The 22,635-nt window shown below is 35.0% G+C and overlaps 1 protein-coding gene across 1 annotated transcript in view; it reads right to left on the bottom strand.

Moving 5' to 3' along the window:
* LOC150101026 (cytosolic carboxypeptidase-like protein 5) overlaps nt 1-22,635 on the bottom strand; it is a 207,338-nt gene that overhangs the window by 129,374 nt on the left and 55,329 nt on the right. The window contains exons 4-5 of the mRNA XM_090401454.1: nt 9,622-9,794; nt 5,117-5,300 (exon numbers count right to left, since the gene is read on the bottom strand). Of these exons, the coding sequence (XP_090257580.1) occupies nt 5,117-5,300; nt 9,622-9,794 (357 nt within the window). The remainder of the gene's footprint in view (nt 1-5,116; nt 5,301-9,621; nt 9,795-22,635) is intronic.

Raw genomic sequence — 22,635 nt, 5'->3', positions numbered from 1 at the left:
TTTTTACACCATTGGCACACTTTTTTGAGAATCAAGGCTTGGATGGTGGCTGAGAATTTGAAGTGGAATAAGGGATTAAAGCCTTAATTCCCGTGTGGACGATTTCTGTTATTCAGTCTGACCAAGTGCTTGGATAAAAAGAATGAAGCAATAGTTGGACCATAGGAAGGAGGAATAGAAGTCATGGAGATCCTCCCAGTTAGCAGCCTTGTAGTGTCAAAGGATACAAGACTGTGAATTGATGGGTGAAAGCTGTTCTGTGGCAAAAGAGACTTGCAGGAGATTGTGGTCTGAGTTACCAAAAAGGAGACCCAACAACCACAGTATACCTGGAAGGGGAGCTGTTAGGAAAAGGTCCAATGTATTGGCAAATTGGAAAGGATTGTCAGTAATCTGGTAGGAAGACTGATGATCTGAGATAGGTCAATGCTGATGACAAATACCTCAGCATTCCTGCCTGCTTGATTAGTAAAACTGGAGGAGAGCCAATATGAGTTGTGGACACTGAAGTCCCCAAGAAGACCTCAGCATTCCTGCCTGCTTGATCAGTAAAACTGGAAAAGGAGAACCAATATGAGTTGTGGACACTGAAGTCCCCAAGAAGGATGAACTCCTTATTGGGATATTTCGACTGCAGAAAGTCAAGCTTCGGAGAGACAGTTGAAGAGGCCAGAGTAGTTGACGGAGTTTGGAGAGCAATAAAGGGTAGGTTGATTTGGTAGAGAAATTTTGAGCAAGATCAAACAGTGGCGATTCAAAGATTTGCAGTCTCTGGCATGGTATGCTGGTTCTGATAAATGCACAAGTGCCTCCCTTGTGACAGAAAGAGCTGTGTAATGTGTAGTTTGGGCTGTTGAGGTTGCCAGTTGGGGTTTTGATAGGAATAGTAATTCTGGTTTAGATGACTGTTGGTAGCAGTGTACATCATTTATATGGTTGTTTAGGCAACGAATGTTGGTGAAGCAAATGTGGAAACTTTTTTTTGGTAAGAATTAGTGTTGGTGGGTTGTTTGGTTGGATTTTCGTTTTTTATGATATTTGGTTGGATTTTTTTAAACTATTTTTTGTGGGAGAATTTTTGAGATCCACAGTAAAATTACATTCCTATGGGTTGTGGTCCCTTATATTTGGTGAGGAAGAGATAAAGAGGAAGAAGCAGGGCATGCAGTGAGAGGAGACAGACTTGCAAATATACTGCCCACACAGAGGGAACTTGGTCTCCTGTCCACACATGGCCTCAGCAGTTTATCCTGCAGCCACAGTATTTGGTCTCCGTCCAGTCACATACTGGCAACATACGTGGTTGCAGGATTTGATTCTAGCTGATCAGGAAGCCTCAAGATTCATTACTAACCAGCAGCCAGCCTGTAGAGCTGTTTTACTGCTGTACCCTCACAAATGGGGGGGATCCAATGCCCCCCCCCTACAGTGAGATTGGTATGTCACTGAGGATATCACTCTCAATGCACGTGGGGTGAGTGTTATTTCAATTAATTTCAGCTAAACAATAACTGTTTCATGATTACAAGGAATAAAATTATTTGGAGAACAATTTAAAATTAACAGAATAATAATAATAATGATTCTGAGATTACATAAATATTATATCTACTTGCACTGGTACAGTTTAGCATATATCCATCAATCTTTTTTTTTTTTTAAATGATGATTAAAAAATCATATTACAATGGGAAGTTTCTCTTATTTTGTCCTGCTATTAACAACTATAATTATAATTCTTTCTTTTAAGGTTACATGGTGATCAGCACTCATATTTGTAAATTTAGGGACACAAAAACACACGTGTTGAACAGATTATTTTATTAATTACTAATAAAATAAAACTTGACGTTTCGACCCCTGTATCGAGGTCATCATCGGAAGAATACAAGTGTATACGGAACCAAGCTACATGCTCATGCCCTGTATACCGGTAAACTAAATGTATGTAGTTAGTTAATCCTTTTCCCTAGCCTGACCTCTAGTGATAAAAATAAATAAAATAAAATAAAATAAATAAATACAACTACAATAAACTGCTAAAGTCCTCATGTATTAATATTCTTCTGGATAGTTCTGATTGTTATAATATGATTTCTTTCAGTTGCTGTTGAATGTTACAAACACTTCACCAGGTTGTCTTTTTGTAGTGGGATTTTTCTATGGCTAGTTTAGGTTGTTATACAGGTTGTAGACGGGTCCTCCACATTCTTGAAATGGTTAGGCCATCATTTTTGTTGAGATTTGGGTTGTGTTTGAGCATTTCACTTGAATCTTTAAATTTTCTCTCAAACCAGGTTTTGGTACAGTGTAGGGACTTGGTATTTTTCCAATCAAAGTCCCTACACTGCACCAAAACCTGGTTTGAGAGAAAATTTAAAGAGTCATGTGAAATACTCAAACACAACCCAAATCGCAACAAAAATGATGGCCTAACCATTTCAAGAATGTGGAGGACCCATCTACAACCTGTATAACAACCTAAACTAGCCACAGAAAAATCCCACTACAAAAAGACAACCTGGTGAAGTGTTTGTAACATTCAACAGCAACTGAAAGAAATCATATTATAACAATCAGAACTATCCAGAAGAATATTAATACATGAGGACTTTAGCAGTTTATTGTAGTTGTATTTATTTATTTTATTTTATTTATTTTTATCACTAGAGGTCAGGCTAGGGAAAAGGATTAACTAACTATGTAGATTTAGTTTACCGGTATACAGGGCATGAGCATGTAGCTTGGTTCCGCATACACTTGTATTCTTCCGATGATGACCTCAATACAGGGGTCGAAACGTCAAGTTTTATTTTATTAGTAATTAATAAAATAATCTGTTCAACACGTGTGTTTTTGTGTCCCTAAATTTACAAATATGAGAACTATAATTATAAGATAAAAGGACTAGAAGTATAAAATACATTATACTGTTTAGTCTATCTAATATTTGTCCGTGTGTTGAGGCTTAAGTGCTGTGAAGAATTCATGTTGGAGGTTTAATGGAATATTATCAGCACTGAAAAAGGATTGAAAACAATTTTAATACTTCCAATATTTTGTCTCCGTCACAGAGACATCTTTTTGTTTAAATTCGGTTGTTTAAACAAATACAGTTGCATTAAACTTCCCAAAATTTGGGAAACATTATCAGAGGTCCTTCTTTACATCCTAAGCCATCTGCAAATGCCCATAGAGGGCACATCACCTAGACAGGACTTTAGTTTCACTCACTATTGTATTTTATTTGTGTGTGCTGTTACAAAAGTTTTTTTTGTAATCCCTGAAGATATCTCTGCAACACAGACAAAATACTGGAAGTATTAAAATTGTTTTTAATCCTTTCTCAGTGCTGATAATATTCCATTAAACCTCCAACATGAATGAACTTAATACTTGCATTTAAAATTAGAGATATATTATAAGGAAACAAGCATTTCTTGATTTCAATAGCACTGTCTCTGAGAATGAAAATGCAGCCACGAAAATGAGTTAATAGTAACCAATAAATTATTCACCCCCCCCCCATCATCCAAACTTCCAATAGAGAACACAGCTGGGATTATCACACAGTTTCAATCATGAGTGTGGATTACAGTTTACAACTGTAGCTATTAAAAATGCTATATACTAATATTGAACAGATTTATATCTTACTTTACTTAAAAATGTTGCAAGATAACTAAATTTCACTATTGATTTTTTATTTAAAACAATGACAAATTTCATAGAAATTATTTTTTCTAAATTAGCTTGATTTAAAAAATAATTGTATATTAGAAAATTATATTTTCATGAACAAAAAAACTGTCAAACAAGGAAATGACTTGAATATGTATGTGCAACAAACCTGCATTTAAGTAACAGCTACTGGATAGCTAACAACACAGATATGTTAAATAAAACTGCCACTTATCAGTCAATAAAAGTGACGTGCAGTGTATATAGTGTTTAATTAACACTAAGTTAGTTGTAGGCAGAAAATGAAGTTTGAATGTTGAGACTGGCAGGACTATTTATACAAGGAGAATCATAGAAGTTATAGCAGTATAAGAGAAAATTCAATGGCAAAACTAATCCTAAGCAAACATCATGACGAATGAGCGGGTGTTTTATTAAAGGAAAAAAGCACATTTTCCAAAACCAACAGTTAAGCATTTTTAAGTGCTAAAGAATTTTCCATTTTTAGCATTTAAAATTACAACACAAAAAAACATTTTACTGCAAAAACAGGAAAATTCTTTAAGTACACGCTAACAGCAAAATTTATGTAGCTTATCAAAATATTGATTGCTCACTAAAATGGGTTTTCCTCCCAGAACTATGATTTTGATATTTATGAGTAACTGTAAAACCATGTTACTTTTAGGTAGATTGCATCAACTGCCCTTGTTATTTTCAGCTACCTTTTTTATTTTACTAGTAAATTAATCAACAATCATGTCTGTCAACATTTGAATTCACAATACCTGTGCTTGCATGTAAGCAAATATAAATTATATGATCAGATTGTAATGGATATTTCTATAACCAATATCCATAATTAAGTTACTCATGCTGGCCTCGTTGGTCGAGTGGTTAGCGTATCTGCTCTCCAGCAGCTACGCTATGATGCTATAGACTCAAAATGGGGGGGGGGGGGGGCCCTTCCCGTGGCGGAATCTGAGTTCTGGACTGGTAGGCCAGTTCTCCTTGAATTCTGATGACTTGAATTTTGAAAACCCGAAAGGGGGTTCCCCCTCCCAGAGTTTTCGGCACCCAACCCCCTGAGTTCCGGACTGGTAGGCCGGTTCTCCTTCAGGCCCAAATGATAATATAAGTATGGAATTTTGACCATTTTATGACACTATTAATATGTATTTCAAGAATGGGATATATTACTACAGTACATCCAATTAATGGTACCTCTACAAGTTTAATTAGTAAAGAATTAACTTTTAATCATTAAAAACAAAATGCACACATTAATCAGAATGTTATAAATAAATACTGTACAACATGAATTAAAACTACTTTTTTTTTTTTTGGTTGCAGAAAATAAGATGCACAAATCTCTATCAAGCTTCTGAAAAAATCTGTAAGAATCTTAAATTAAAAACAAATAATTATTACAAACCTTTTTTCCAATAAACTTTTGGCAACGGGGTTTTGCCAAATCTGGAAATAAATATGGCAATCTAGCTTCACGTTCCTCAGTTATTCCTTGGTATGAACTTATTGTGAGCAATTCTACCTTGTGACCATCCAAAGAATGACACAATAGCTCTCGGCAGTAATAAATGTTCTGAGGTGATGGAATGCTACACAAGAAACTCAAGTTTTATGTACACATCACATCACAGTGAAATAATGATTTCAATAACATTTATAATAAGACTGAATATATAAATTAAAGATACGAAGAAATTATATACTTAGGTTAATCCTTTATCCAAGTGTAAGCAAACAAAGTTTGCACCTGAAATATTTTCAGGACTGGGGCAATTCGTGGTAAAGGTGGTATGACTTCACATCACTTGCCTTAGTATCCCATAATGCAAAGCACATCTCCTTGCAGACTTGTATAATGCTATGCATTATGACAAGGGTCACTACCAAGACTGGTTTCGATCTTTATTGAGGTCTTTTCAGTGGGAGCTAGACCCAGCGGTGATACTAAGGTTGAAGTAAGTATAACACAACATAAAACTATATTTTAGTGTGTTTGCAGGATTTGAATAATTGGCAATGGACAGAGAGAAATTGCAAGGAACGGTGAAGAGAGTACTGGATACCAACAGGCACTGGATCCATGGACACTGGTGATGATTCCTAGCTGATGAATTCCAAGATACCCATAGTACATTTCAATTCAGAAACTTTGCACATAAAAACTAGTGAAGCACACTGTACGCAACATAACGTCAATAAAAAAAAAAAAATGGATTTTTTTTTTTATATCAATCCCACCCACAAAATGTTATAAACCTATTGCCATTAGTGACATAGGTGGAATGTGAATCAAACTGGTTCCTTACTCTAAAGACCAAACATGGAACTTTTTAAAGCCACTTCAGGCCTTCAATAAGCAGTATGGTGGTCTCACACAAAGCGATGAAAACAGCATTACTGTGATTTCAGTCAGGATTTCTCCATGACATAAAGAGTCCAGCTATTTGTCTTGAGCCCCTTTCTTCTCCATTTTCTACCAACTTTCTTGATCACTGGGTCTTCCCACCTTAAGGGATGGTCTTCCAGGTTTCCTTTTGGTTTCTCTCAGATACCGATTACTCTGACTGTCCATCTGTTGTTTCTCATTCTGGCGAGGTGTCCTGCCCATTTACATTTTGCTGTTGTAGATTGTTTTTATTACATCTTTGATTCCAGACTTCTTCCTGATTTCTGTGTCTTACATGGTCTATTATATTTATGTTGCACATTCTTCTTTCTATTGCATGCTGGGTTGTTATTAAGCTTTCTTCTTCTTTTAAAGTTGTGTTCCATGTTTCACTGCAATAAGTTAATGCTGTAGAATGTTGAAAAGACTATTGAAAAGATAGGCTCTTATTTCTATATTATGTTTTGGTTGGTAATTGTTGATTTTATTTTGTTGAAGGTCATCCAAGGAGCTCTTTTTCTCCTTTATTTCATCTGATATGTCATTATTCATTTTTATAGACTGCCCAAGGCAGATATAATCTTCAACTTTTTTGATGGATTCTAGAGTGACTGTATAATCTTTACAGTATTTATTTTTCATCCATCTTGTTTTGTCCGAATCTATTCCCAATCCAATTTTTTGGCAGTTTTGGCTTATGTCATTCAGCACTAATTCTAAGAGTTCGGGGGGGGGTAAATATTAATATCACATTATCAGCAAATAATAGAATATTTAACAGTTCACCATCAATGTTTATTCCTCCTTTCATGTCATTTTTTTGAATGATGCTGTCCAGAGTAGATGTGAAAAGATTAGGTGATAAAATATCACCCTGACGTACTACTCTACTTAAATTAATTTTAATCAGGTGATCGAAAAGAGTGATATTTGTTGTACCTTCTATGCTATTTCTAATCCTTGTTCTATTAAAGCTTGGAATACTACGTTATGCAAGAGTAGATGATATTCGACCAGAAATGCTGAAGTATGGTGGTATAAAAGTCTTACAGTGGCTGCACTGCATAGTTCAGAATGCCTGGACAGAGGGACGAATTCCTGATGATTGGAGTAGAGCTCTCATAGTACCCATATATAAAAAGGTAAATAAAACTGAATGTGAGAATTACAGAGGTATATCCCTACTGAGTGTTCCTGGTAAGATATATGCAAGTATACTTGAGAAACGGTTGAGAAGAATTGTGGAAGAAAAGCTTGGTGAAGAACAAGCTGGATTCAGGTCAAATAGAGGCTGTCAGAATCAGATCTTCACTTTACGACAAATAGTGGAGAAAGCATGGGAAAATAACAAAGATCTGTATTTAAGTTTTGTCGATTTGGAAAAGGCATATGACAAGGTGCCAAGAGAGAAGCTATTCAATACGCTACAGTTATATGGTGTCAATGGGGCATTATATCAAGCAATTCTTAGTGTTTATTTGAGTTATAAGTCAGCAGTTAGAATTGAAGGAAGTACAGGAAGATGGTTTAATGTTAAATCTGGTGTGAGACAAGGATGTACATTATCCCCCTCTGTTATTCATTATCTATATGGATCACATTATGAAGGAAAGTGGTATTAAACATGACACAAAATTGTCAGCTCTTTGCTTTATGCGGACGATGTTATACTTCTAAATAAATCTGCTACTAGTCTGCAAGATTCTCTGACTAAATTGAATAACTGTTGTAATAGATATGGTATGAAGGTCAGCAATAAAAAGACAAAGACAATGAAAATAGGCAGAATCATTAAAAATGTCAACTGTGTTGTGAATGGAGAAACCTGTGGAACAAGTGTGGAACATTTCAGCTACTTAGGCACGATTTTTAGTGAAGATGGTAAATTAAATATGGAAATACACAACAGAATCAACAAAGCTGGTATGGCAGGAAGTCAAATGAATAAATTCATATGGAATAAGAGAGAAATTAGTCAGAACGCTAAATTAGCTGTATACAAGACAGTGTTCAAACCAGTTTTAACTAATGGATCTGAGCGATAGGTCAGAAGTAAAACACTTGACCAAAGACTAGAGACCGCAGCTATGAGAGTCCTGAGAAAGATTAGAGGCGCGAACAGATGGCATCAATGGCAATATCATATTAAAAACGAGGATATTAGGAAAGAACTTGACATTGTCGGCATCCAGGAATGTGTTAGCAGAGCTAATCTCAGGTGGTATGGTCACGTAAACAGAATGGGCGGAGAGGAAAGATTAGCAAAACAAGCGTTCTCTGCCAAGTTGGCAGGAAAACGACCCAGAGGAAGACCAAGATATAGGTGCATTGATACGGTACAAAGTGTCTTAGACGATAGAAATATAAGATCTGGTAATGTTGGAGTCTTGACAAGTAACAGACTGATTTGGAAGAAAATTGTAGATAGGGAGTTAGTAATGATGTAATTTTTTCATATAGTACTATCATATCCTGTACACCCCTTGAGGGTACATAGCAGGAATTTGATGATGATGATGATGATACTACGTTATGTTCAACAGTGTCAAATGCCTTTTTGAAATCTATAAAAAGAAAATAAAGTGACATCTGGTATTTTCTGCATCTTTTTGTTAGTTGAGTAATAGTTTGAATGTGATATTTTGTCGAAAAGCCTCTTTTGAAACTGGCCTGTTCTTTGCAGTTATTTTCATTGATGGATGTTTAGAATGACTCTGGCAAATATTTTTATATGTATGTGATAATATACAGATGGATCTGTAATTACTGATAGGCTGCCTATGTCCCTTTAATATGTAGTATGGAGATGTATTTGCTGAACAGTCTGTAGGTGAGAGGTATATTTATTTCATACTCAGATGCTATAGGGGGTGGGGGTTCTGATTCCCCCCCATACTTTAGATCACTGAGTAAATCTGATCTGGAAGATGAAATAAATAATACCAATCGTGATGCTAATCTTAAAACTCTCCTTTTGGGGAAGATTTTTTTTTAACCAATGCTGAAGGGTCTGCAGATTTCTTCTGGAAGTGGCTCCTCCACCCCACAGGAAAGACATATATCCCAGTGTTAAGACTTAATGTTCGACACTGAACTGATTTTCAAACAAGATTATTTCAAACATTTCAAACACTAAATGAAAAATAAATAAAACTATTTAATGCATGTATACCATACAGAAAAAATTTTCCTGTATGTGAATTAAATTTGGAAATTAAAATAAATTTAGTATTTACCAGTAATATAAGGCCAGCTTCTCTAAACATGATGAATATTTTCTTCAAGAAAAGACATTATCTTATTGATTAAACCTTAATGAAAAAATAACAGTAAATCTAGAGATCAATTCAAGTAAACATTAGCTATGTACATGTGCATTTACCTAGGAAATGCCTGCAGAGTGGGTAGAATAACAACAGACAGTTTTCTTGCTTACAGTTACTAGTATGAATAAACTGTTTTAAATCTAACTAAACTAAATTGAACATAATAATACCTTTCAACTTGCCTAAAGTATCTGTTACCTGTCTAGAACTGGGTAGAGTCCAGAACCATATGTTGCATCAAGCCTGTCAAGCATCTGTTGGCAGTCAGCATAGCTGAATGGATAAGTAAAGGCAAAATACAGAACAGAAGAAGAATCTTGAGGTAAGGTATGAAAGAAGGTCAGGATGAAATTTCCATCATCCCCAGTCTGCTGGAGAAACAAACAGTAACATTCTGTAAATAAAAGGAATTATTTATATTAATAAGTTTATACTTTCCTTTTTTCTAAGCTTTTCAAAACCAACAATTTTTTCCACATTCCAATATGTGAAAAATCCAGATTCACATCTCCTATTTGTGGATAACAAGGAAGGGGGGAGGGAGGGAATAATAACACACACACCTCTCCCCAAACACACACAGTAAATTAACTAACAGCTAAAAAAAAAGTATAATCAACTACTCTGATTAACTCGAATATGAACCTGGTTAATATCAACTGGCTCTGCAACAGGCTACCAGAGACAGTGCATTTTGATTTTAATTTCTGATGAGAGGTAATGTAATTCATTTCATTCTAATATTTTCAAGATTTTTTTTAATTGTTAAAGAATATAACTTGTTTGTTCTTGCATTCCAAAAATTATTGAGAATCATTATATCATCCCTTTTCTAACAATCTTTGAAGAAAAGATGAAGTACATTTATTTCAATAAGCAAGAAAAATTAACTGAATAATTTATTTATTTTTAATATAGGTGCATACATGGTAACATCCATGGTAATGGATGCCTCATGGTAACATCCATGATGATAGATTGGAAGAAGAAAAACTAGACTGTTATAGGTTCTAGGCACTGATCAGAGGAACTGTGCCAAAGATCAACTAACTCAGTTCTCAAGTTAGGCAGCACTCTTTAGCCTTAACTCTTTTTGGAAATCAATTGGTATGTGGTCTCAACCTTTATTATTTGACAGAGAATTAGAATAATTGCTCCTGAAAAGCATACTCAGAACTGCTGCAATCTCATGGTAAGTATATTTTCTCTCCCAGAAACTTAAACTGCAATACAGAGTGCACACATGCACTATTTCACACAATATACAATTTAGGAACTTAAGATTGCAGCAGTTATCTATCACATCATGTTCTTCAGTAACAAATACACTACCTTCCTAGTAAATGATGAAAGTGGAGACCACACACTAACTAATTTAAAAAAAAAAAGTTAGTCAGTTCGTCTATACTGACCAAGCTACATAGCTTGGTCAGTATAGACGAAGTCCATTGGTCGGAAAGACCTGGGCTGAATTCCCATCAGTGACATGAGGAACCTTTATTTGGTCTCTTTCGATGAAAGGTGAGTTAGCCAGTCTCATATGCAAGTAGGGTTTTTTTTCAACCAGGAACTCTGGTTTTTTCGTCCCCCAGAACATGCAAACCGGTCCTGTGAACACAGGCATCTACAGACATAGGACACACCAGGAGGCATAGGGCTAACCATCTTATCCTCAAGTTACAGTTGCAAAGTCCAAGAATACTTGGAAAGGTCATGGGTGCTTAAGTGTCTGTTAGGACCACTGATAGGATAGGACATGTCAACAAGTAGCTCAATATTCAGCAACTTGTTAGCCTGGTTATTATTCTTTTCATGCATTATCACAATAACAATCCTTCAGTCAAAGGGACAGGTATTGGTATAATAATAATAATGAATACATTTAAGAAAGAATAATCAATTCTATTTTCGATAGCAACTTCCACTACATTTCCCTTATTTTAAACATATATAAGCTAAAACAACTGAGTACAAAGATTATCATATGTGTTCCTCGATTCATTGATTACATCTCTCTTCATATATTGCTTTTGCTAATGTAGATGCCATAACATTAATCCTTAAATCTCAATGAAGAAAAACAAGCATTTATCAAAATACTTGTGAAAGTGTTCTGTTACTAGCTCACTCATTCAGACACAGACACTCTCTCTCATTCAATTAATAAAATATGTCTGTGCAGGTTTTAAAAGTTTAATATGGAATATCTTTTTAATAATAAAATATCAACTTTAATTCTTAATATTCAATTTATCATTGATAAACTGAATATTATCAATGTTATATTCATTGATCAATTATTATCAATGACAATGCTTAATATCATCAGAAGCGCTACGGTGCATATCAATTAAAGCAGTTCATACCTAAAACTTCATCTAAGTCACCTGGTTCTCTAGTTCAAGAGAACTAGACAACCAAGTGAACCTAAACTTTTATCAACATGTTCCTTTCATTTTCTGAAAGGCTTTTCACTTTCATAAATGGAAGAAACAAAATTTCATCTCAAGTAACAATAATAATCTTTCTAAATCAAAATCATTTTCTGGGACTAGTCTAAGATTTCTTAGGAAAAGAATTGCAGTCAATGAAAATGTTCACTTTGTAATAAAAATAAGGTGAATCCTATCTTAATATAGAAGAGCACTTTAGATCCAGAATTAAGCAGGAGAAAAATCAGAAAACTTCATGCAGTAATGGCAGGTCAGAGATTCTAATCACTTCTTTTTCAACTTTCTTTGTAAACAGGATTAATTAGCTTTAAATTGAGCTTTTAATTAACAGAAACAAAATATATTACTTCAAAGCATTTTCCTTTTTTTTTTTTTTTTTTTAAACACATGAAAATATGTCAACTTTTTTTTTTAAACTTGCAGTTTCTAATTGCTGGCAAAGCACATATAGCAGAGTACTTTTTTTTTGCTAAACTCCTGTCTTCTATTTATTAGCAAACAAAGCCAACTTGGTTGGTCAAGTGGTAAGTGTATCTGCTCTCCAACTAATAGGCTGTGGGTTCAAGATGAGTCTAAGGACTCCTTGGAGCTGCCCGTAATAATAATAATAATAAGCATAGATGGACATGTTTATATTTTACATGGTAGATGAATTTCAATATCCGATGCTAGATTACTGCCACAATAATTGGAGGCCTCATGTGGCTAGAAAAATTTCTACATTTGGCCTCTAGAGCAGGATTTCTGAACCAGGAAAATGAATTTAAAAAATACAAAAAAAATTACAAAAATCAATTTTAAAAAATAGACAAAAAATTCTTAGTCCAACCACAGTATTAATGTACTACAGGTTAACACTATGGTGGATGGGAATCACAAAATAATCCTTTTTCAGGATTCTGGTATCCAATTTTCTTTTTTTTTTATTATTCATTTTCCAAATGTCTTTTTTCCCCTCTCTCCTTTTGCTAATTACAGCTCACTTTTCTGAATTAGAGACACCAAATCTTACTTGCAAAGGACTGAACATAAAAATGACATTCACTAATAGTATTTTATATATTCAGGGATAACTTATGGTCAAAATCGGATAACTGGGAGAAGACTTCCATGTAGGAATGCGAAAATTCAACCAGGGATTCAGATTCAGTGTTGAATAGGAAGTGATCAACACTTAGTTTTCAGGATGCTAAAAATGAGTACCAAGTTGAAAAGAAAAATATGAACAAGTGTTTTAAAAAGAATTCACTGGATTTCAGATTTGGTAAAAACACATTAGCTGATAAAAGACTATACAGTGCTGGAAAAAACTGGGAATAAACAAATTTCAGAATCATATTAAAAATGAAAATACAGAAAGGTACTTGAGATCATTAGTATTCAAGAATGTATGAGTAGAACTACTCTCAGATGATAATACTGTCACTTAAACAGAACCTCCATAGCTCAGTTGGTATTGGTGATATCCTTTTAGTTAGAAAGACCTGGATTCAAATCCTGTCTAGGATGTAAACAATTTTTATAATGGCTTTTCAACCGAAGGTGAATTAGTCTCATAAGTGGGTGAAAGAGTTTTCTCTCCTAGAAAACTGGATTTTTCTTACTGCAAAATACCCAGAAAAATACACATACACACAATTTAGAGACATAATACATTGACATCATAGCAATGAGTTGCTTTGGCCATAAATCCAAAACCACCACCACCAATCACTTACACAAAATGGGCAAGGAAAGAAGACAGACGTAAGATGCCAAGTAAAAGACACACACTGCAGTGATCTACCAAAATCTAGGCAGATCACTGCAGTTAATATTGACTCACAATGCTAAAATGTAGAACATTTAAAAATAATCCAATATTTATAAGAATACTGGAGACATGACAAATAATGGATTAATCTGAAGAAAGTTGTTGACAAGAAAAGCTAGTAATGTAAAATTTATTAAACATACCACACCCCCTCAGAACCTGCATAACTGGAATTCATAGCTATTCATGTTAGTTCTTTACTAAAATGGCAACAGCCTTCAATATATAGTATGCATAATTTTTTTTTTTTTTTTAATGTGAATCAGAGCTATTATTTGACTGATTTATTTTCTAAAGTTAAACATTAAAATCTATCCTCAACAAAAACTTTCCGTTCATACCTAAATTAAACTTTCAATAAGAATTATTTCTTATCATGTGATATAAGTACATTTCACAAAAAACAATTCCATCAAGTGTGGTCAGCTCTAATAAAAAATCTACCTCAATCTGAGCTCGGACTGTATGAACGAGAACAAGTGACATCGTCCAGTATTGTTCAACATCAGTAACGTTTTATATCTGTATTCTGTTGTTTGAGTTTATGAATAGCCAGACGGTTATGATTTGTAGTTATTAATTTCTCTTGTTTAAACTTTAAGTTTTACTATTTACCCTCTGAAGATGTAAATCCTACGATTTACGAAACTTGTCGGGAACTATTATTTCAGTATTTTGTATAACTGAATAATAAAAAATGTGGTGTAATCACCGGAATATATCTTTTAATTCCATTTCCATTAAACGATTCTGAAATATAATTTTACATTTTTGAGAATATTCAAAATTAGTTGAAAGATATAATGCAATGGTTGAATAACAACAAGGACAAGGAGAAGACAGTTCAGGACTGAAATGTTGGCTGTGCCTTTGACTTGGTTGTTCTATAAGTCTCACAACAGGAACAAGTCCCACCGTCCTGGGACACTTCCTGTTGTGAGACTTTCCTTTTTGCAAAAGGGGAAACTCTCCAAGTCGACAGTGTCTAACCCAAGCCTTGGTTGAAGCCTGCCTAAATGGGTTAAACACCAGCCACTTAACGTTTTAGAGTGGTTGATTAGAGATAAGATACAAACCTGGACTGAAGAGTTAAGGTTTTGTATTTTGATAAAAATCTTTTGAGAGTGCAGCATGGATTTGAAAGGAGTCTTGCTTCATTAACTTGGTTATTTTATAATAGGGTGATAAATATATTGGATAAAGGCAATGCATATATGGCTGTTTTTTTTAATTTTGCTGAAGTGATTTGATAGAGCATCATATGACAATTACTGTTGAAATTGAGCAGAATGGAAATGGATTGAGAATAGCTTGATTACAGGTATAGTCGGTTGATAGGATCCAGCGAATTGTGTATGAGGTGAAGTATCCCAAACAAGAAAGGTGACAAGTGAGGTTTCATAGAGGTCTGTTCTAGGACCACAGTTGTTTAATTTATAGATTAATGATATAGTTTGAGGTTTGTAAGGAGATATTCAACTATTTATAGATTATGTTAATTGGAAAGAACAGTGTCAAGAGGAAACTCTGATGTCAGGTTATGTTGTTATGAAGAATGTGAATAGGTTAGTGCTTTGGGCTGAAGAATGTGGATACACTTCAATAATGATAGGTGTAAAGGCCAGAGAAACTAGACCAAGGTTTATTATATTAGAACAACTTTGCTTCAAGAGGTAGAGAAGGCAAGAAATCTGGGGATCTTGGTGAACAGGGAACTAAAGTTCAGGGGCTCACTGCAAAAGTTTTTAAGGTTACCTAGAAAACTGCTTATATACTGCAAAGAATCCTGATATGCAGGGTTAGGGAGGTGATAGTTCCATTATATAAGACACTAATTAAACATGTGGGAAGGCTTATGTGTTTGTTGTACATATTGATTAATTTTAATGGTATAGATGAGAACACAGACTGATAAGAAAATAACTATTTATTAACCTATTGATGATATTTCGCTGGTATTCGATCCAGCATCTTCAGAGCACAAAAATATTATAACAATGGGACTAGTTTGAACAACAATGTAACATGCAACACAAAGACTAAAGTCCTAATTAGGCAACATCTATGCTGAGTAAGAAAAAAAAAAAAAGAAAAAAAAAACAGAGAGAGAAAGCAGGTATTAATTTGGTCTTAAGATGACCGTCTCCTAAATCTTTGGCAAATTTATACAGCCATACTTGTTGAGGTTTGGAGTATGTTTCAGGGCTTCTGTTGATTCCAGAAATAACCTTTCTGACTTGTAAAAGCTTCTGTGCAGCACTTTTTTTTTCCCAATTGATCCTGAGTGCAGGGGTATCTAAAGCATGGTCTGCTAGACCTGACTTGCCATAGTGATAGTACCGGATATATTTTTTTATGTTTACTGAGGCAGATGTCCACAGTTCTTCCTGTCTGTTCATAGTAGGCTCAATGACATGAACAGGGCACTTCATAGACTCCTGGATATGATAAAGGAGAGATTCTGTCCTTGGGTGAACAGATGAGAGTTACCAATTTCACATACGGTTTAAATATGGTGCATAGTTGGTGTTTGTTAAGCACTCTGTTAAACATCCCATACATTAAAGGCACATTACTTACTATTATAATAATGCAATTAATTCACATAAAATATTCTTTGTAAGTAGAATTTTCGCCTGAGTATCACGGGCATCATCAGTACAAGTACAAAAGCTAATTAAACAATAACTGATATATTCACAAAGCGTCACTTAAGTAGCTAAGCTACTTAGCTTTTGTACTTGTACTGATGATGCCTGTGATACTCAGGCGAAAATTCTACTAATAAAGAATATTTTACGTGAGTTAATTGCATTATTATAATAGCAAGTAATATGTCTACTCATGGTATTTCCTTACTGGAAAAAAAATTAAAGGTACATCTCACCTTTAATCTCCTCTCTGGGGAGCATTTAGTATTTTGTCTATCTTATAGGGATTATAGCCATTGATCAAGAAGGTGTGACATAAGTGAGTGAGAGTGATGTCATCGGAACAAATTGCTCTAGCTTTGTGGGTTAGTGCTTTTATAATACCATATTGTTGAGATGGGTAATGGTGTGTATAAATATCTCCCTGTATGTGTGGGTTTTCTATAAACCGAGAATGATAAAGAACCATCTGGAAGATGTGTTATTAGTGTATTCAGGAAGGTTAGACAATCATAAGCTTCCAGTTCCATTGTAAAGTGGATTTTTGGGTGCTTGCTATTTAAATGCAATAAGAATGTATCCAATGTGTCTGGGTCATGTGGCCAAATAGCAAACACATCATCAACATAGCACAGCCAAAGCCTTGGCTTGAGTGTGGCTGTACTGATAGCTAGCTTTTCCAAGTGTTCTATGTAGAAGTTGGCTATGTAGAAGAGGGAGAAAGGGGTGGGGAGCCCATAGCTGTCCCATCTAAGTGTTTGTATATTTTTCCTTTCTATGTAAAATATACAAACACTTAGATGGGACAGCTATGGGCTCCCCCCCCCTTTCTCCATCTTAGCCAACTTCTACATAGAACACTTGGAAAAGCTAGCTATTCCAAGTGCCTGTACTGTGAATTTAAATAGTTGAAATATATCAGGGGGAAATTCTGACTAGTAAATCTAGGGTTTCAATTAATGGTTTAATGGTACATTTGTGAATAGTGAGGTGATATCATTATCTGAACTTTTTAAGGTATGGATTTCTAAAATACTTTTTAGGTGGGTAGGATTTTTAACAAAAGAGGGAGAATTGTTTGTGAGCGTGGCTAGTAATTTGGCTAAATGTCTAGCAAGTTTATATGTGGGACTGTTTGTACTATCCACAATAAGACATAAAGGTGTACCTCATTTGTGAATTTCTGGTGCTCCATACCCTGAGTATTTTAATGTGGAAGAGCTTGAGTTTTTTAACTGTTTCTTTAGGGCAGGAAGTGACTTTGTTCAATAATTTGCAACACCTTATTCTTTTGTGAGTTGGTGGGATCCTGATCTATAATTTGGTATGTTGAATGATCTTGGAGAAGTGTGTGCATTTTGCTTTCATATTCTGTTGAATCCATCACCACAGTTGAATTCCCTTTGTCTGCTTTGTGGCTATTATTCTTTTAGAGCAGGCACAGGCAACCTTTCCTAGTTCAGGGGCCAAATTATCATTCTGTCTCTGAGTCAAGGGCCAGACCAAATTATTAAATAAAATAAATTAATATTAAATGAATTAAAACAAGTTGCTACTCCATATTTCATTTATTTAATATAATGCTTGGGTATAAAGCTCTACATAAATTTTATAATATAATGAACGACATAACAATTTAATGTGAAGATTGGCCTTGTACTTCAACTACGAGACTATCAACATTGACGTTAATATTACTTAAGGATAACTGCATAGAATTTTCGAGGTTTTCGTCCATTATTCTTATCCGAATTTTTGAATTATTGTATTTTATCCTCGAAAAAAACTGTTCACACATGTGCTGCCGAAAAGACAAATGATTTTTCTTGAAAAGGCTCGTAAATTTGTATATTTTTCTTCCACCAAATAAAATTTATAAAAATCCATCAAAGCAATGTTGTTAAATTGTGATTTTAGCACTAAATCTGCCTGAAGCTCAATAAGTTCCATCTGTAAGTTTTCTGGCACATTATTTACATCAGCATCCATTGGACAAGCAAATATAGCGACTGAGGAGTCTTTGTTTTTGAAGTCGCCAAACCTTGTATCAAATTGCTCTATTAGTGACTTCAGTTCATCTCCATAACAATTGTAAGGGATATTTTTATGAGTTGCTAGAGTAGGAAAATGATAACAATTTTTAGCTCTTATCTGACTTTCTAACAATCTTAGTTTATTACAAAAAGCTTTGACATGTCCATGCAGTTCATGAACCAATTGTCCTTGTTTTTGCAATTTAAGATTTAGTTCATTTAGGTATCTGGTGACATCTACAAGGAATGCTAAATCACACACCCACTCATCATCTTTTACTTGGTTAATTGTGTTTCCTTTTATGTCCATAAAATCCAATGTTTTGTCTCAGATCATAAAATCGTTTTAACATTTTTCCTTTACTCAACCACCTCACTTCACAATAATAAGACACATCTTCATAATCCGAAAATAGGTCTGCCAAATACTCCTTAAATTGGCAGTGATTAAGTACACGTGACCTAATAAAGCTAATACTGGCTACTACAACTTCCATAACATTTGTGAATTTAATCGATTTTGCACACAGATTTTGTTGGTGGAAAATGCAGTGAAAATTTGTTAAATTTTCCAGATGGATCTGTAGTTCTATTGCTCTTTCATGAACTATTCCAATAAATCCCTTCTGTGCACCAACCATTGCAGGGGCTCCATCAGTGCATATGCCAAATAGTGAACTCCATTTAAGCCCAAATCTCTCGAAGACTGTGTTGACTGTTTCAAATATATCTTCACCGGTAGTTGTTCCTTTTAACGGCCAAAGCGCCAATAATTCTTCTGTGATGTTGAAATCCGCATCAACTCCTCGAATAAATATTGCTAGTTGTGCTGTATCGGAGGCATCGTTGCTGTCATCCAAAGCAATTGAAAATGCTTCCAATCTAGCAATCTTCTCTTTTAAACTTTTTTTGATATCATCAGCCATAATTTCTATTCGTCAGACAACAGTACGTCTCAACAAACGAATATTCTTGAAGTCTTTTTTCTTTTCAGAACATATTATACTTGCAACATCCAGCAGATATTCTTTGATAAATTCTCCTTCACCAAATGACTTAGAATGCTTAGCGATTTTTTCGCTTATCACAAAGCTGGCTTTGACAATGCTGTGGTGCTGTGTTCTTTGCTTGTTGAACATTTGCTGCTGGGTATCCAAGTTCTTCTTCAACTTCTGTATTTCATCTTTTCGTAGTTGTCCATCAATTTTTGGGTGATCCACATGTCTCGAAGTGTCTCTTCAAGTTGTATTCTTTGTTGACGGATACGGATTCGTTGCACAGCAAACATACAGGCAAATGTTTATTCAGAATAAAATAATAATCCTCCATCCAGTTGTCTTGAAATTGACGATTCTCTGCATCTACTTTTCTTTTTTTTGCAATAACCCCTGACATTGTCCCAAATTTATAAGCGATATTCAGAACTGTCAAACAAAACTGTCTTCTACACCGCAGGCACTGAACAGAACACAACATCAATGCAGACACTGAACAAAGCACAACACCAATGCAAGTACCAAACTAACACGTTGTAACACGTTCACACACGCTGCTAGTCAAAGTGAGAAAGAGACTTTGGTTGGAGAAAACAGTGTGTTTTGCACAAGTCATATGACGTAAGCTTAATGTGAGTTAGTAGAACACACCATGTTTTCTCCCACCATGAATCAGACAAATTTCGCTGAAATAGATTAGAGCCAGATCAAAGAAGTAGAGGGTCGGATCTGGCCTGCCCATATGTGTTTTAGAGCAATGATTTCTTTATGTGGGATATTATTTTTGGGAGACTTAGAATGAATTAGGATGTTGGCCACATTCTAACCAAATGTTACTGGCTGTTGTTGAGAGCAGGTCGTATATTCCCCGTTCAACAGAAGCCATTATTTTGGAACTTGCTTGGAAGTAATGGCAAAATTGTGCTGCCCCCTGACTTAACGCACTAGCTAGTGGCTTCTTTGGTTAAGGTTAACAATGATAAATTCACAACGACGCAATCTTGTTGTAACTGCAGTCGCTGCGTAGCACTGTGTTGTTGGAGGATTTCAAATTTTCTCTAGTGCCAGTTTTAACTTTGGCAAATCCTTTGTTAGCTGTTGCGTCGCAGATGCTGACCAGGAAATCCCACAGTTCCGGGTTTAAAAATTAGATAGTTTGTCATGAAGGTCATTGATGGATGAATTTATTTTAGATAGCTCCAGGCGAGTAGCATTTATCTGTTCCTGTAATAGTGCTAAACTCGCTCGTTTATAAATGTGCTGGGCTTTGGCCAAGTGAAACTTGTTCTTAATTTTTACACAGTTCGGTATTAAATTGGTGTCTCGGCACCTTTTTAAGAAGGCTAACCTGTACAGTTGCTGCACCAATTTCAACTTCCACTAACCGTATTGTCATGTCTTGCATACAACTGGATTCAAGTAGTTTCCAAATTATCTAACACTTGGTCCATATCTGCCTACAACTTTATTACTTTCTGTAGATAGAAAATTTCAAAAAAACACATATGAACTTCTCTCAATGATCTCAAATCTTATCCACAGTTTAGATGAATGAAAGTATACTCCATTCTTTCTTTCTCTTCATTTTGGTAAACCTCAGAGTGGAAAAACATTCCAAACTTCACAATCTTCCAAAACTTCCTCATAAACACTTTTCCTTGCCATGATTTAATGGTGTGAACAAATCTTGTTTGGCTGCTACAACTGTGCATGTGAGCTGGTGTACTGTCATGGTGAAACACCCTTTTTTCCCTTCACCATTACTGGTTCTTTTCTCGTGATTTTTTTCATTTAACTGTTGTAAAAGATTAGCAGAATACTCTCTATTTATAATTTGGCTCTTCAGAAGATAACTGATCTTCAAGGTGAAGTATGATAGATATTGTGTGAATGTCGAATAGTTGTTCTTGACATGATGTTAGGGCCTCCCTCGATGAGTCTATGGACTCCTTGGAGTTGCCCGTAATAATAATAATAATTATTATTATTATTATTCTCGTGGAATCCAAAAAAGCTGTGACATGACTTTGCTAGCCAAATGAATACCCATTGCCTTCCTTCTTGGAAGTGGAGTTTCAGGATATTTCCATTGCTTTGAATTGCTATTTCATATTTGTTTGTAGTGGTGGATCCAGGTCTCATCAGTAGTCGATCTCTTTAGAAAATTGGATGAAATCTTCATAAAACGCTCTAAACAAAAAAACAACCTTTCAAAATTTGATATGAAGTGCATTTTTGTTCCAGTGTCAACAAACATAGAATCCACCTTGCAGACATCTTTGATATACAAAATTCTTGAATTAGGATATAGTGTGGTCTTTCAACACCACAGTGTGGATTTCCTTGGTGGTTTCATTTGCCTGTGGATGGCCATCTTCTAAGCTTTCTCTCTGCTATGTTTAAATAGAGCTGCCCGCTTTTTACTATTGAAAATGAGGAAGCAGATTCCGATTCCCCTTAAGTATTATCTATGTTGGTTTTAACTTCAGTTGGAGTCATACCTTTCATTAGTCAATGTTCTCAGAAAATTGGATTGCTGGACAAAGGAATGCCCTTTGCCTTCCTTCTTGGAGATGGAGTTTCAGGATGTTTTCATTAAGAAAGCATTGTTCATATACTTTCCTGATTGAGTTTATCAATACTCAATAATTTCCATTTTTTAAAAAAAGTGATCAACGCTCATACTTTGATGGGCGGACAGCGTCCTCAGTATTGCAGCAATCCTATATGTACAACATAGCGGTAGCCTCTACCTCTATGTGGTAGAAGCTACCACATCTGCACTATTACTAATAACCTTTCCCAGATTCACATCATCCATAAACAACTGAATATCGCCCTGCAATCCATTGACAATGTCAATGACATAAAGGTTAAACAATACAGGTCCCAGTACTGAGCCCTGTGGAACCCCACTTGTAATCTTCTGCTTCCTTGATATTGCTCTGCCGTACACAACTCTATGATACCTATCAGACAGACAATCCTGAATCCAGTTCATTAACCTGACATCTAAACCTATGTGCTGCAACTTAAATATCAGATTATCATGTGCTACCCTGTCAAATGCATTCGTAAAAAAAAAAAAAATAAATAAATAAATAAATAAATAAATAAAGGCAGAATATTCCTTTTCCTCATCAACTGTTCTTGTCACTTTATTATAAAAGGCAATCATATTACTAAAACAAAACCGGCCCTTAACAAATCCATGTCGACTCTCACAGATAAAATAACTCTCATCTGTCCAATGTATATGGTCCTCCA

Source organism: Typopeltis vanoorti, chromosome 12 (genome assembly GCF_054136105.1).
Source record: "Typopeltis vanoorti isolate ZY-2024b chromosome 12, IOZ_Tvanoo_1.0, whole genome shotgun sequence".
Taxonomy (NCBI): Eukaryota; Metazoa; Arthropoda; class Arachnida; order Uropygi; family Thelyphonidae; genus Typopeltis; species Typopeltis vanoorti.
This window is presented reverse-complemented; position numbering and strand designations above follow the sequence as displayed.